General features: G+C 35.9%; 2 protein-coding genes across 4 annotated transcripts in view; both read left to right on the top strand.

Annotated features, from left to right (window-relative positions):
- SYT1 (synaptotagmin 1) overlaps positions 1-16,248 on the top strand; it is a 393,501-nt gene that overhangs the window by 206,955 nt on the left and 170,298 nt on the right. The window lies entirely within an intron of this gene.
- Positions 12,114-12,741, top strand: LOC150012252 (large ribosomal subunit protein uL11). Its single transcript, XM_090275661.1, has one exon. It carries the CDS (start codon positions 12,196-12,198, stop codon positions 12,691-12,693), a length of 498 nt encoding a protein of 165 aa, XP_090131787.1. The 5' UTR covers positions 12,114-12,195; the 3' UTR covers positions 12,694-12,741.

The following is a 16,248-nucleotide window of genomic DNA, read 5'->3' on the forward strand; positions in this document are numbered from 1 at the left end:
AAGAAAATATAATTCAGAACCCTAAATTTAAAACAAGGCCAAAGTACCTTCACCGTTATTAAATATTACAAACAATAACTGACATGAAATTGAATTTCCTACTTACTGCATATTCTGAATTTAGAACTTAAATTAGACATGTAAAATAAGACAATGATTATTTAAAGAAGGAGGATTTCTCATTTCTGTTATAACTGTGCCATTAAAAAACAAAGCTTTTTCTAAAAGGACTTGATTATGGGAAGACATATGAAGCAAAGGGCAAATGCACCTGAGAAAAATTTAGAAAACCTATTTTTCCTACAGACAGTCATGATCAGAAAAAGCAAAACTTGCTGAGTCTAATTCACAAAAAGATTTAATTTCACTGTTCTTTATTTCCCATGACCTTGGATAAATTCAAATACAGCACTTTTTTGATAAAACTCAGAGTAGAGCCTTTAATTTAGCTACAATTGTTTGGTTTGATTTACTTTGTTTTGATCAATTTCAGTCAAGTTCTCTTGGTTGCTTTGAAATTGAAAAGTTCTTTGAATGACTACCTTGTCAAGATTGGTTAAAGTAAATAAACAGTGAAAAAGCTATTTTATTAAACTTCAAAGAAAAAAATTTTTAAGACTTTGTTTTTGTTCTCTGGCCCTTAATAATGCAGACAGCCATAATATTATAGAAATGTTTTGTCTGAGAAGAAATTTTTATCCGTGCTTATTTTATGCACACACATACCAAAATGCCTTCTGAAACTGATATACAAGGTACTACCTCAGAGAACCACAAATACCATACAAGTTCCTTTTGATGTAATGCTACTTACACAAGAAATTCACATTTAGAATAATCAAAATGACTATACTAACAAGTGTTTTCAAATCATCCCTGACACCCAGAAAGTGACAGCAACTCCACAGGCTTTTTTAACTCTGGGCCAGTTAAAAAGAGCTGCAAGATCAAATTCTGTTGTGTTCTGGTAATCCCATCATTTTGAATGAAGACTGTGTCTTGTTCCCAGGATGGTGATAAACAATGAGGATCTCATCTTTCCCAGCTTTGAACCTTCTCATGTGGCTGAGATCCTTCTCGGAGCTCCTAAATCTAATTCTATTTTTCTCCACTCCACAGTCCACATGCAATGATCAAATCTTTTTAAAAATTGTAATTAAGAATCCTTTAGTTAGTATCAGTGTTGGGTTATTTTTCTTAGAGAAATTTACAATTTTTTTCTCCAAATACATGGATTTCAAGACATTCTGTTAAAGGGGAAAAGGGGTAATTTTATTATATTATAATATCACACCATATTATATGATCAAATGATAGGCTCATCTTGCAGATCATGTAGTGATTCCCTCTGCCTGTAGAAACTGCATACCTAAATCACTGTGAACTTCCGAGGATGACCTAGGGGTCCCCTCTTGGGACCTGAGCCATCACAAGTCTAATCTCTCCCCTACCTGTCATTGTTGAGTGCTTAGCAGTCTTGTACTAAGATGCAGGTTTCTCAGAAGACAGTTATCAATCGTATACTTTAGAACCATAGGCTTAAAACCCAGTAAGACGCTGTGAGTGATATCCAAGTACCAAAAACAAAACTGCTTGCTAACTTTAATTGCCTGTAAGACTTAATGATCTATGCCAGATCTACTCTTTTAAATTCCTTCAGTACATATCAATTCTTAATATTAAGAGATTTTACCTTCTTGTCCCCAATATTTTCACTCTTTTCTGCTCCATTATGTTCATTTCCTCTCACTCTCCCTTCTCTGAAAATGGAGAATAGCTCTGTAATTCCCTTATAAACCTAGCAGATCCCATTGTCTAAGACATATCTTCATAGCTTTATGCTGGATTAACTCCAAACTGTCAATATTCCTTCAGGTTGTAGAAATTACATTGGACCAATTTTTTCTTCTTTTAATTTTTAAGAGAGGCAAATAGATGGAACCAGGTCTTTGAAGGAAACCCAGCAGGTTTCATATCAATTTATCGTTTGAAGCTAATCATTTTAAATATGTTAGAAAAATACTTTTAGAATAAAAATATTAAATTTTAGAAGAGAATTTGATGCAGATTTATTACTATTTAAAATAAAAAAGAGAATTAGCATTTATTAAACTCCATCTATGTGCCAATTGTTCAGATGTATCAGCTCCTGTAATTCTCATTATTATCATGGTATTATTATTCCACTTTTCATGTAAAGAAATAAAGTCTCGATGAAGACAAAAATCAGGGTTCTTTTGTTAAGTAGGATAGATAGCAAATCAAGGCAGGGAGAAGGAGGGACACATGTCCCACCCACTGACTCAGCAGTCTTGAAATTCTATGTATCTTTTCCATTATCTGGGAAAGAAAGCCTTTGAAACTGCTTTGGTCCCAAGGTCTGAAAGGCCAGAAAGGACCAATAGAGCCTAAAAGAAGAAGCCCATTATCACCTTTGGGTAGTTACATCCCACTCCTAGAAAGCAAGCACCACCTATACCTGTCAATAATTATGTAACTCTCTCAGCCTCCCCCATCACACCAACTACATAAGTCCTCAGAACAAAGGACTTACTCTCTCCAGCCAACAGTTTTCTGGTCTCCCAGCCTTTGGCTGCCCTGCCCTTGCCTCTCTTGCTTTTGTCCTCCCCCACCTGGCAAGACCCATTCTCTTCCATGAGAACATATCACCAATAAACCCTGCTTGCTTGCATGATAATAGACTCACTGATCTGTAATTCTTTACTGTGTTGGTGAGAACAGAGTTTCTGGGAGTTTCTCCCATAACACTCTGACTCCAAACCTCTAGTACCTTCAAGTATAGCATGATGAGTTTAAGTAGTATGTAACATTATAACTAATTTTCTATGATTTTACTGTTTTCATTATTAAGTTCCACATTTATTAAAATTCATAACCATTCATTTTAACTAAAAATAAAATTACCATGTAACATCATGACAAAATGCCTGCTCCATGAGACCAATTAACCTAAATCTACTCTGATCTGCAAAGGCAAAACCCTTGTGTGTTGCCTAATAACAAAATACAGCTTCCGGCCAAGATGGAGGCATAGACAAACACACTGCATCTCCTTCCACAACTAAGAAGTAATAAAACTACCTCAAAACTAGAAACAACCAGAAGTTCCAGAAAATCAAGCTGCATGGAAGTCCAACAAACAAAGATATAAAGAAGAAATACTCATCAAGACAGGTAGGAGGGGTGGAGCCGGGGCGGAGAGGATATGGTGTGGTGGTGGCAGCAGCAGCAGCAGGGCAGCAGAAAGCACAGTTACACATTTTAAGAAGTCAGGAGGGACACCTGGGGAGCGTTCCCAGCTCCTCACCAGACCTCTCAGCCACAGTCCCAGCACCAGGGAAAATCAAGCCTCATTGCTTCTGACTATGCAGACCAGTGGGAGTTGGGGCTGAGGCAGAAACTGCCAGTCTTTCAGCAGAGTCTGCTTATTTAAAGGGCCCCCATGGTCCTAGAACATCCAGAGACCCACCTACTCTGGGAACGACAGCAAGGGAAACAGCTAGAAGGGCACCAGTTCCATAAGGAAGTAGAAGTGCCTGGAAAAAGGGTGAGTGCTGGACAAGCAGCATTGTTCCCTCTCTGACCCCTCCCCCACATAAAGTGCCACAACATGGTGAAACCAGGTCGCCCTCTACTGACGATCCCTAAGGCTCTGCCCCTTACAACGTAATAGGAGCAACAGCTCTACCTAAGACACAGAGGCAAACAAACTCAGGAGCCTGTCAAGATGAGGAGACAGAGAAGTATGGCCCAAAAGTGGGAACAGATCAAGGTTCCAGCGTGACAACTAAGTGACAAGGAGATAGCCAAACTAACAGAAGTAGAGTTCAAAACACTGTTCGTAAAGATGCTCACAGGCTTAACAGATATGCTTGAGTACGGCAAACACATAAGGGAAGAAATGAAGGCTATACTAAATGAAATGAAGGAAAATACACACAAAACCAATGGTGAAGGGAATGAAACCAGGGTTCAAATCAATGATTTGGAACATAAGGAAGAAAAAAACAATAAACCAGTACAGAATGAGGAAACAATGATTGAAAAAATGAGGAGAGGCTTGGGAACTTCTGCAACAACTTTAAACGTGCCAACATCTGAATCATGAGGGTGCCAGAGAAGAAGAAGAGCAAGAAATTGAAAACCTATGTGAAAAAATAATGGAGGAAAACTTCCCAAATTTTACAAAGGAAATAAGACATACAAAGCCAGGAAGCACAGAGTCCTATGCAAGCTGGACCCAGAGAGGACCACACCAAGACACATCATAATTAAAATGCCACAGGTAAAAGATAAAGAGAGAATCCTAAAAGCAGCAAGAGAGAAGTGGAGAGTCACCTACAAAGGGGCGCCTATAAGACTATCAGCTGATTTCCAAAAGACACTTTGCAGGCAAGAAGGGACTGGCAAGAGTATTCAATGTGATGAAAAGCAAGGACCTACAACCAGCATTACTCTCTCTAGCAAAGCTATCATTGAGAATGGAAGGGCAGATGAAGTGCTTCCCAGACAAGGTAAAGCTAAAAGAGTTCATCATCACCAAGACATTATTATATGAAATGTCAAAGGGACTTAAGATCAAAACTATGAACATTATAATGACAACAAACTCACAACTAACAGCAACTGAATCTAAAAAATAAAAACAAAATCCAACTAAGCAAACCAGAATAGGAACAGAATCATAGGTATGGGGATCATTTGGAGGGTTATCAGCTGGGAGTGGGGAGGGGGAGAAATGTGGAAATGGTGCAGGGATTAAGAAGCATAATCAGTTGGTACAAAATAGACAGGGTGAAGTGAAGAATAATATAGGAAAGGGTGAAGCCAAAGAACTTATATGCACAACCCATGGACATGAACTTAAGGGGTTGGGATTACTGGAGGGAAAAGGGGTACTGGGCAGAGGGGAGCAAAGGGGGATAAAATTGGAACTACTGTAACAACATAATCAATAAAATATACTTTTTAAAAAAGCATTATATTTCAGCCATTTCAAAAACTTATTTTCTACACTGTATGTTGATTATGAGTCTGGTCAATTGTGCTAACAAGACTTTTTCTTCTTATACTCTGCTTTTTCCAAAAAGCCTATTTTGTTTTATAGCATATTTGGAATTTTGCCTAGAAAATTACAAAATCACTCAAAATAAACAATATTTATTCTAACCTTCTGAAGAAAAGAAACTTCTCCTATCTAATCCCAACTCATGGCTTTCTTCTCTGATATTTTCCCAACCGTAGGTGTTAGCATCTGCTGTTATAAAATCTTTGGTTTTGATTGTGGGAACTGGGGTGAGGACTACAGCCAAGATAGCTTTTCACATTAAATATTATATAATTATGCCACATGTCCAACTTTACAGATTGCTGAAGTTTTCTGAAAGGATGTACATCTTTAAGCTCATTAAATCATTTTTACTTTTGTATTTTTGAAGTCATACCTGAGTTTCTCGCCCATATAGCCCTTAGAATAAAAAAAACTGAAACACTTCTCATAATATAAGGACAAGAACTGCCACCTGCTTTCTCAGCCACCTCCTGAGCACTGCTGATGCTGAGATGGTTCTTCAGTTCTTCTTCTGGAAATGTACTGCAACTCTGGTACCATTTGCCACCTCCTCTCCATTTCACAGATTAGATGGTTGTTCAGAAACAATCAGAAAAAGTGCCAAAGAACAAAATAGCTCCAAATAGTTTTCCCCAAATCCATACACTATTCTCCCCTCTCTTGACTCCCTCCCATATTAAATAGGCATGAAGCAGCCCACAGAGGAGGTAATGTAAATGGAAAGGAGAAAGCTGAGGCATGAGGCAGCACTGTGTTCTTCAGGAAGGATGGAGAGTGAAGCTTTGGATGGAGGATTCAAGAAGAGAGCTGACCCAGGGTCATGTATGCTTGCCGTAACTTACTGCCCCTTTTGCTGTGCCCACAGAATACATTCCTCTGTTTCCTTCCATTTGTCTCAAATGCATGATAAGGCTTCAAAGGGCACTGATTAAAGAAATGATTTAGTGCAATCAATCACCACTTACACAAGTCAATGAGCTTTCCTTCTGAGATCAGAGCTATATCTTCCCTCCCCCTCTATGCTTTTTCAGTAGGAGATACCACAGCCCTCTCTCTTTAGTTCTTTGTTGTTTTTTCTCAAGATCATTCTCATAATTTGTTTTGTCAAGTGCTCTGCTAAACTTTCTTTCTGTCCGTCAATACTTAAAGTAAACATCTTTTTTGGAGATAATAGTTTGACCCTTAGTCAAAAAAGATTTACCCAATTCAGTCCAATGAACTCTCCATTTTTTCATTCTTTCTCTTAAAAGCATTAAGATGAACTTCAAATATAAAATTTTACATTGTTTGAAAAGCATGTGCTTAAATGTTTAGTAGATACATTACTTAATAATGTAGCTTTTCAAAGAATCTTAAGAGACTACTAGTATAGCAAGATAACTATATTTGTTCCAGGCAATGTCTGGATTCAGTGATCCTAAAGAAATGTAATAATCTTTACAATATTAGCACAGTAACCAGGTCTTGAGTTTACATATAAGTAAAATCCTGAAGAAAAACAAAAAAATCACAGCTGTTTTTTCCATTAAGTTTTTATAACTTTTAACCCTTAAAGGAAATTCTTTAGCTATTTCACTATTTTACTAAATTATATTAAAATGTAAATTTTAGCTAACATTACAATTCTAGTCAAAACCACTAAAAGAAACTATAGGCTCCTAACCTTATTTTCTTGAAAACTATGATCACAGACAGCAGAAAATTAATGAATATGACATGTTAAATGAATGGCATTGGAATAATTTAAATGGTAAATAAGCAAAAATTGTGGTGCTAGGTAAGTTTAAGTTCTATAATCATTGCTTGATTTACAACAAGAATTATAAAGATTGGATTAACAGAAAGTTTGATGGTTCAAAAGACTGAGCTTGAGATCGGGCCATGATTTTCCCTAGAATCTTTGGACAAATTTTTGATACCTTAAATTTACCATCTATGAATGAAGGTAATATTACCTAAGTGAAATAATAAATTCAACTATTTTATAAATTATTCAGTGAAAACATATGGTGTAAAGTGAAAGTTGGTTCTTAATTAGAACATGATTATTATAACTTAAAAGTGTGTGTAAATAACTATTGAATAATAAATCCTGGATTCAAGGTAGCTTTTTTATTAGTCACTTAAAAAACTTGACCAACTTTGAAAGGCCAAAAAGAAATAAATAGCAGCATCCAAGAACATATTGTTGTTAATACATAAGCACAGCAGAATCGACTTTGTGTTAAGAAAACATACTGTTTTGCCAATACAAAGACAGAGTGAAAATCTTACTACTAATATCTTTACTGCTGTATTAAAACACTTAGCTCAGGTAGAGTTAGCTAGGCTGACTAATGAAAATAAAAAGTAGTGCATATTATGTTTATTTCCATTAGAAAAAATTAATATTATTCTAATGCTACTTGCATTATTTGAATAACAAACAATTTTTGGTTGCTGTGATCTTAAAGGACTATTATTTATGCTCCCCAGAAGTTTGATTTATTCATTCTACTCTTTACCCATGAATAGCTTGAGCACAACCAAAATGCTTTGCCTTTCAGTTTTCTGACAGCAATCTATTTCAGAATGTTAGCCTGACATTCTGATGCATTATTAAGGTAGAACATGTTGGGTATATTGGGAGTTGTATTATGCATACAGACTTGCATGCATTTTATCTTTTATATACATAACTTTTAGAGTTTGCTCTTTCAATCAAGTTTTAAGCATTTTCAAGTTATGAAATTTAACAGAAATCTCTGGCAAATGGTAATAACTGGCATTTAAAACCCTCCTTCATTGTTAACCATATTAAATACTTTGCATAGTACAAATTTACATATCACAAATCACTTACAGTTTATATCATTATCTCCTCTCTTCACCCACCTCCTTTGTTATAGTTGGTGACACTCAGGTCCAGAATATTTAAATAACTTGATCAAATTTTATTAACTGGCAGAACTTGGAGGCAAGATCCATGATCTATCTTATATCTGATAGTGCCCTGTTATTGTGCTTTTTATCAAATTTTTGAGAAATAATTTTTATTGATTTGGCATAAACAATTAAAAATTATTTTAGTTAAAGGAACCTTGATAGGAATATACAAATATGTTCACAAAACTAACCTCTTCTTAACAGTAATACAATTAGTGAATACTTGCTCAAGGTTCAGTACAGACACAAAAGAAAGCCAGAATGTATTTTTTAAAAAGAACATGAAAATTGTACCACAAAGACATAAGTCTAATCCCACCTCCAACAGGAATCACATTACAGATGGCACATTTTAGATCTTCCATATTCTAAAGTGGAGACTATAATATCCACCTTTGCTACAGTACAATCTGGTTTTTAGGGTGAAATCGGAATGTGAAGGGGTATCAAAGTCAAAGAACTATATAAATGGGAAATTGAATTAATAAATACAGCAGTTGCCTCATATCTGCAGTTTCATTTTCTATAGTTTAAGTTATCTGTGGTCAAATGCAGTCCAAAAATATTAAATGGAAAATTCCAAAAATGAATAATTCGTAAGTTTTAAATTGTGCAACGTTCTGAGGAGCATGCCATCCCATTCTGTCCAATCATCCCTTTGTCCAGCATGTCCACCCTGTTAGTCACCATAGTATTACAGTACTTGTGTTAAAGTCACTCTTATTTTACTTACTAATGGCCCCAAGGCACAAGAGTAGTGATCCTGCTAATCCAGATATGTCAAAGAGAAGCCATAAAGTGCTTCCTTTAAGTGAAAAGGATAAAGTTCTCAATTTCATAAGCAAAAAAAAAGCATGTTAAGGTTGCTAAGTTCTACAGTAAGAACACATCTTCTATTCATGAAATTGTGAAGAAGGAAAAAGAAATTCTTGCCAGTTTTGTTGTCATACCTCAAATGGCAAGAGTTAGGCCACAGTGCATGATAAGTACTTAGTTAAGATTTAAAAAAAAAAAAAAAAAAAAAAAAAAAACATTAAATTTGTGGGTGGAAGACACAAACAGAAAACATGTCCTGATTGACAGCAAAAGGTTGCACCAGAAAGCACTGAGCCTATAGTCAGACTTCAGCTAGGGATCCCCTGAAACAAGTAACACCAAGTGATTTACCACAAGTAAGGGATGGCTCCACAGACTCAGGAACAGGTTTGGACTGAAAAATATAAAAATGACTGGAGAGAAAGAGAGATATCACACTCATATAAGTTTTACTATAATAATATTATTATAATTTTTCTATTATTAGTTATTGTTAATCTCTTATCATGCCTAACTTATGAATTGAAAATTATCATGTTATCTTTGTATGAGAAAAATCATAGTATATATCAGGTTCTAAGCTATTCGTGGTTTTAGGCATCCACTGCGAGTCTTGAGAATGTATCCCCCTAGGAATAAGGGCAACTACTGTATTGAAGGTGCTGAATATAAAAAGGAGAAAACCATGTCAGCATTACTAAAACAATGTTCAGAGAATGTTTTCAAGTGAATGCATAAGAAAAATTATTTAGGAAAAATAACTGATAGGAAAGAAAAAATAATGAGCCAACTGCTTCTTCCATAGTCTACCTGGAATAAAACGTAAGAAAATATTTGCACAGGTTTTCTAAATGATCTAGAAAGTTAATATATTAATGAAGCTTTATCAGGATTTGGTCAGTAGTGCTACCAAAAACTATATCATACAGTTTTAACAAGGTGTTCAATGGGGTCATGTATTCACTATGTGTGAACAATATTTGAAGAAGGCTTTATCTGTAAGCCTCCATTTATAATTTCACTTATTCATTAAGCATTTCCTTAAGGCTTACTATGTAGCCAACCCAACTGAGACTTCGTGGGAAAGAGAAAAAGGAAAATAAGATAACAGTGTTCCTCCTCAGGTAGTTTCTTCATGTTGAAGAGACAAATCACAAAGCTACTAGAAAACAAGTGATTATACAAGTGAAAAAGCATAAATAAATGTGGATGACAAAGTAAAGGGCTCATGTGTGTTATTTCTCAGGTAGATATTGAGAGGAAGTCTCCTGGAATTTTTTAAAGGAAGAAATGACTATGTTTGACAAAGAAGAATAAAGGGAGTTCTATACCCTAAGTGCAGATATGTGAGAATCTACAAAAACAAACAACGTTCATGCAGGGCCTGAAGGTCACATGTTCACCGTTGCAGTGCTTAGAAGTACAAGCTCTAAACAGAGAGGAATAGGATTTAAAAGGGAAAAAAGCAAACAAAATAAGAAAAGGACACTATACTCAAGATTGACTGGCATAGGGAAGCCCCTTCAAAAGCAGGAACAGAAAATGAATCAAGGATCATGGGAGCTGTAGAAGTATAAAGATGAAAGTTCAAATTCAAGAATCAGGATACAAAAAAGAACTTATACTATAAATTCAAAATTAAACAGATGAAAGTGCCCATTGAGAGAAATACATTGAGAGAAACAGAGTTAGAGAAGAAAATTAATATTGGATCTATAGCCACAGGAATCCATTGGATAATCAAAGAAAAATGTCCTGTGGATAGTCAGACAAGCAAGGGCCTTTGTTTTTGCTGTTGTCTACCTGTCACTTCAAATAGTAATGAAATTAATGAGCCTGACTCTTTCCTTTTATGACTGGAAAGACCCAGACACCCTGTTCTTTTTTGCTCATGCATAGCAACCACCCAATTCTGCTGTCAGTACAATCAAATCTCTCCAAGTTACAGGGAATTCTAAAAATGTGTCGCCGGCTCCTGGAATAGTGAACAGAAAGTACATGGGGAAAAAAATCCTCCAAAAAGCAGATAATAAGGCTAAGTGACATTTCTGTTTGTTTGTTTCTTATAACTGGACCTGAAAGTGTAAAATAGCATAGGGAAGCAGGGAATATATCCACCCCTTTTACTGATATTCTTTCATCATGATTTAATCATAGTAGCATTAAATTGCTTAGCAAAGAAACAAGTAGATTCTCGAATATTAAATTATCCAAAAGTCACTTACAGGTGCTTTGTTTAAATCTTAGATTAGATCTGCACACCCCCACCCCACCCCACCCCCGCCCTTGGGCATCTTTGATAGAAATTAGATGAAAGAAATTGCTAACAAAATTCAAAGCATCATAATGAAACCAAATACTAATTGTTTCAAAATTCAAGAGATGATTATTTTGAAGATTTCTAACACAGACATTGAACCTCAGGTATAACTTTTTAAATTTTGAACTTTGAAATCAGAACTCAAGAGAGGCATACTGCAAATTTTATAGGATAAATGGATTTCCCTTTAACCACAAATTGTGCCACCCACAGCATGACTGAAAACTGTTACTAAACTTCCAAAGGCTACAGAAGTGATTAGCCTGTGAATAGCCTTCACCTCTGCCAGCTCACCTGGCATTCCTTTATGTTTACCAATGCACTTTCCCTGGAGCCTGCAGACAGCAAGCTCCTGGGCTGACTGTGGAGCCTTATCTAAATCCTCTGGAAGTTGTGCTGGGGCTTATCTCTGCCTGGAGTCCCGACATCATTTTCCATGTCAAATCTCAGACATTCCAGTAATGTGAAGATATGGATGACTGTGTCTTATCATTGAAAGCAGGCTATTATAGACATTTTACAAAGTTAATTAGTTGACTAATACCTGTGAAAATAAAATGGCCTTCAGTCAACTAACTTTTGTTATCAAAGCAAATCATTGCGATCAGCAAGATATATCAATACTTTAGTGTGTTATTCAGCAGGGGCTGTGGATTTATTCAACAAAACAATACGTATTAAAATCAGATCAATAGACAGAGGTTCTGGTAGAAATTTATCAATATACAGTTTGTGATTTTGTGTGTAGCAAAGCAATATAATGTACTTTATTAAAGTTTTCTGTGTATTAACAGTTCAAGAGTTTATGGACGCAGAGACAGATTTCCCATTTTATTGAATTTTAAAGTTTTAAAAAATAATTCTAAACAAGAGTTCATTTGACAAGTAAAAGAAATTCTGATTACATAGTAAAATTATAATCTAGCAAAAGACCCCATTAAATTTGACATTTAGCTTTCGGTTTTCGGCTCGGAGGAGGCGAAGGTGCAACTTTCTTCGGTCGACCCGAATCCGGGTTCATCCGACACCAGCTGCCTCCACCATGCCGCCGAACTTCGACCCCAACGAGGTCAAAGTCGTGTACCTGAGGTGCACCGGCGGGGAAGTGGGCGCCACGTCGGCCCTCGCCCCCAAGATCGGCCCCCTGGGCCTGTCTCCGAAAAAGGTTGGTGATGACATCGCCAAAGCAACCGGTGATTGGAAGGGTCTGAGGATTACAGTGAAACTGACCATTCAGAACAGACAGGCCCAGATTGAGGTAGTGCCTTCTGCCTCTGCACTGATCATCAAAGCCCTCAAAGAACCCCCACGAGACAGAAAGAAGCAAAAGAATATTAAGCACAGTGGAAATATCACTTTTGATGAGATTGTCAACATTGCCCGACAGATGCGGCACCGATCTTTAGCTAGAGAGCTCTCTGGAACCATTAAAGAGATCTTGGGGACCGCCCAGTCTGTGGGCTGCAATGTTGATGGCCGCCACCCTCACGACATCATAGATGACATCAACAGTGGTGCAGTGGAGTGCCCGGCGAGTTAAGAACTACAAAGGAAAATATTTCAATTAAAGATCATTTGACAACCAAAAAAAAAATTTGACATTTAACATGCTTTATGGTATGGTTCACAAATTGCTTATGTATATTAATTAAACCAGCCAGGCTGGACTATAAACAGTTTAAGTAAGTAAATTATTTCAAACTTGTTCACTGCTCCTCCAATGTGCTGAGCATTAATGTATTAAATAGACATTCAAATGAATAACTAAATGAGAAAACGAATGAGTCTCTCTCCTACACTGTTGTTTACACAACCCATCTGCCTTAAAAAGCCACAGGTAACTGATTCAAGTCGTTAGCTTGGATCACTTTTACAGCATATTTATACAGAAACATCTTCCAGTTCGTTTTTTGTCAGAGGCACATATTGAAAAGCTAAACAGAACTATGTAAGAGGAAAATGTTAAATGTATTCTTAAGAGGGTAATTTTGAAGGTTATTTAGAGAAGGCTACATATGCTTACTACAAGGAAATGTGTTTTTGTTCAATATGATAAAAATGTAAAGTAGATTTGTTTAAGTCTGTGTCTTATTGAGTTTTTAACAAGGTAGTCACTGGTTGATAAGTTTGATTAAAAGGAGTCTATAAAAGGAAATATGGGAAAAAAAGGTGAAAGGAAGAAAGAGAAGGGAGGAAGGGAAGGAGACAGACAAACAGTCAGTAGACAGGAGGAGGGAGGGAGTCAGGAGGAAAAGAAATGAAGTCCCCAAAATGCTATTTTCTTTATGCTAACAAGCAAGGCTTTGAAGCTCATCTCCTCCCCAAAGCCTTCCTTGAATGCTAGGACCTTTCTTTTGTCCTATAACCTGCTACCTACACAGCCCACCTACTCCACTGAATTTTATGCTTAATTTTGGATTACCTCTTATGTCTTTCTAGTTTTTATCCTGGGAGTTAGTCGTTATAAGCTCCTAGAAAAAGACCCATCTTCTCTGTACTGTTTCCCCACCACCTCCAACACAATATGCACACACAGCAGATCGCGAAAAAGAAATAAATGTAGGAATAAGTTTTCCCTAATTCAGTAATCTTGGTGAACTTGACCTTAATGCTCTGGGAAAGGAGTTTTTAATTTGGAGTCCAATGGTGTCCTAGACTAGGGAACTGTAATCTCTATAAGGGTAATACACACTCCCAATTGTGTGGAAATTTAAACACACATACACACACGCTGCACACAGACACACAGATTTCCCATAACAGCTCACAGCATGTCTTATTTTAAACAGGGCATATAATTCAAAGGAGACTTAGAACTACTATTCTAAAGAGTGAGAAAAAGTTAAGTTTATTTAATACTAAGGAGCCAGGAATGCAGTCTTTGAAGCCATTTCAGCCTATAATGAGAAATTCTATCTGACCTTGAATTGGTTGGTTTAGTCTTAAACCATATTCTGTATTACTTTGTACATTGTTTCAAATCTTGCCTTTCATGTTCTGTCTCCACTAGGGGTTAATGTGTATATTAGTTCACATATTTCCAAAGTTTTTTTTTTCTAAAACCTTTAAAACACAAGGTTTATTTTTAACCAACTTTAAAAAAATTATCCTTTTTTTTTTAATTATTAATTACCAGTCTAAAAGCAAATCTTTGAAAAATTATTTTTCCTACTGGTTAATATAAAAATTATTTTCACATTGTATTTGGCATCTTGCACCAATGTGTGATGATCTAGAAAGATGATGGATCATTTTGGTTAAAACTAGAAGTTGGCAAAAAGCTTCAGTAAATATAAGAATGTAAGGAATATAGATTATTCATAAAATGAATGGCAAACATTAGTACAGTGGTGAGGCACTCCTATGACAGCAGAAAGATATGTCATAGATAGAAAATGTTTGATGTTAATTGCTGAAATTTTGTAGTGGCCATAGCAGCACTTTATCACCTGTGTCATCTTGAGGCTCTTGGCTGAAATATCTAGGACAGATGTAAATAAGCTTATATTTTTCAGAAAGGAAATTAGAACTTGTCTTATGTAAGAGACATGGATTTAGGGTTGTTTCATAATATGATGAAAGGTAATGGGGCAGACAGATGATGCAGAGCTGCCCTTGAAGGTGAAATCAAGGCAGGAAATACTAAGCCCATGAGTTCTGCCATGGATTAAACCTTGAACCCAATGAGTAAATCCACAAAAAGGTTGCCAGCCTAGGAGACTGCAACAGGAGACTATGAATGGGAACCAGGCAGGAGAGAATCAGAGCACAGGGAGGATTGAGAGCAGACCTAAGGAAAACACACTTGAAATGGTGGCGCATATCAGACACTGTCCACTCTACTTCCACTTGACCTTGAGAACATGACTATATGGGTTTCTTCTGAGCCACCTAATATCCACTGAGCACTGTTAAGCTGATAGTACTCAGGCATTTTAGAAAATAGAAGTGAGAGCCCAGAGACAGGAGAACTAGAGCAGGGCTCCCCTCAACCCTAAGGTACTTTGTGTAAATTTTTAAAACCTTCTCTCCCCAACTGCTCATTCTGTAGGTGCGGGTACAATGCCTGTTTGATGAGGAGACTTTGGATTTGAGAATATAACTTGACACAGGGCTGCTATTTAGTAATATTGAAATTTCCCCTTTATGAATGCACAAATATCCTTGTTCTTTGTGACATTTATTTTGGATTTCACAATGCTCTATTAAAGAGAAGGATATTGGAGTATCTACTTTTTAAAAGAAGTATGTTAGATCCCCTAAAGTCAGTAATTTTTAAAAATTTGCTTAGTGCCAAAACTTCTAGGGAGAAAAACTAATGTTTTTCAATCTGAGTCTTACATTTTTACTTTAAAAAGAATATTTACTAGTTGATTTCATCAATAAATGTACCTCTGGAACACTAAATTTATACTCAAGATCATATTAAGCTATGTAGTTTCCACTTGAAAATGTATCATATTATGTTCTGAGGACTGAATTTGGCATATATAAGAAATCTACTTCTTTTAAAAGAATAAAAAGAGTAATTAAGACCTAGCTTTTAACACATGGGAAATAAATAGAAATCTTCATGATCACACAAACCAGCCCTGAGGAAATGCCTGGCACATAGATATCCAATAAATGTATTTGATTAAATAATTACCTTTTTAACTGTTCAATGTATGCCTACTTTCCATGAAAGAACAGCCTCTCTTGATGAGAGGAATAGTTGTTTGTCTGGGGTTTTTCTCCCCCAACAGAAGACCTGATAATGCAAATTTATTTCTAAATGGTTCCTAATTACTTTATTTTTTTCATTAAATATAAGTGCTTCATGTCTTGACTAATCTAGAAAAGCTGAGTTTTGAGTTAGTAAGAAGTGAATTTTTTATGTAGAAAAATAATATATTACAGTATCTATTATACATTTATGTAGATTTGTCTTTTTATTTTAAAATAATACATCAATTTACACTCAGCACACTGTATCACATAGTTAATATTTTACATTGGGCGGAAGAGGGAAATTTTAGCAAACATAATATTTTAATTTATTTTCTTAAAATATTTTATTGTTTATGCCATTACAGTTGTCCCGCATTTTCCCCTC

The sequence above is a fragment of the Furipterus horrens genome, unplaced genomic scaffold (genome assembly GCF_987537825.1).
Source record: "Furipterus horrens unplaced genomic scaffold, mFurHor1.1.pri manual_scaffold_4, whole genome shotgun sequence".
NCBI classification, from domain to species: Eukaryota; Metazoa; Chordata; class Mammalia; order Chiroptera; family Furipteridae; genus Furipterus; species Furipterus horrens.

Coding starts and splice junctions, on each gene's coding strand:
- LOC150012252 (XM_090275661.1), top strand. CDS start 12,196: ATGCCGCCGAACTTCGACCCCAACGAGGTCAAAGTCGTGTACCTGAGG.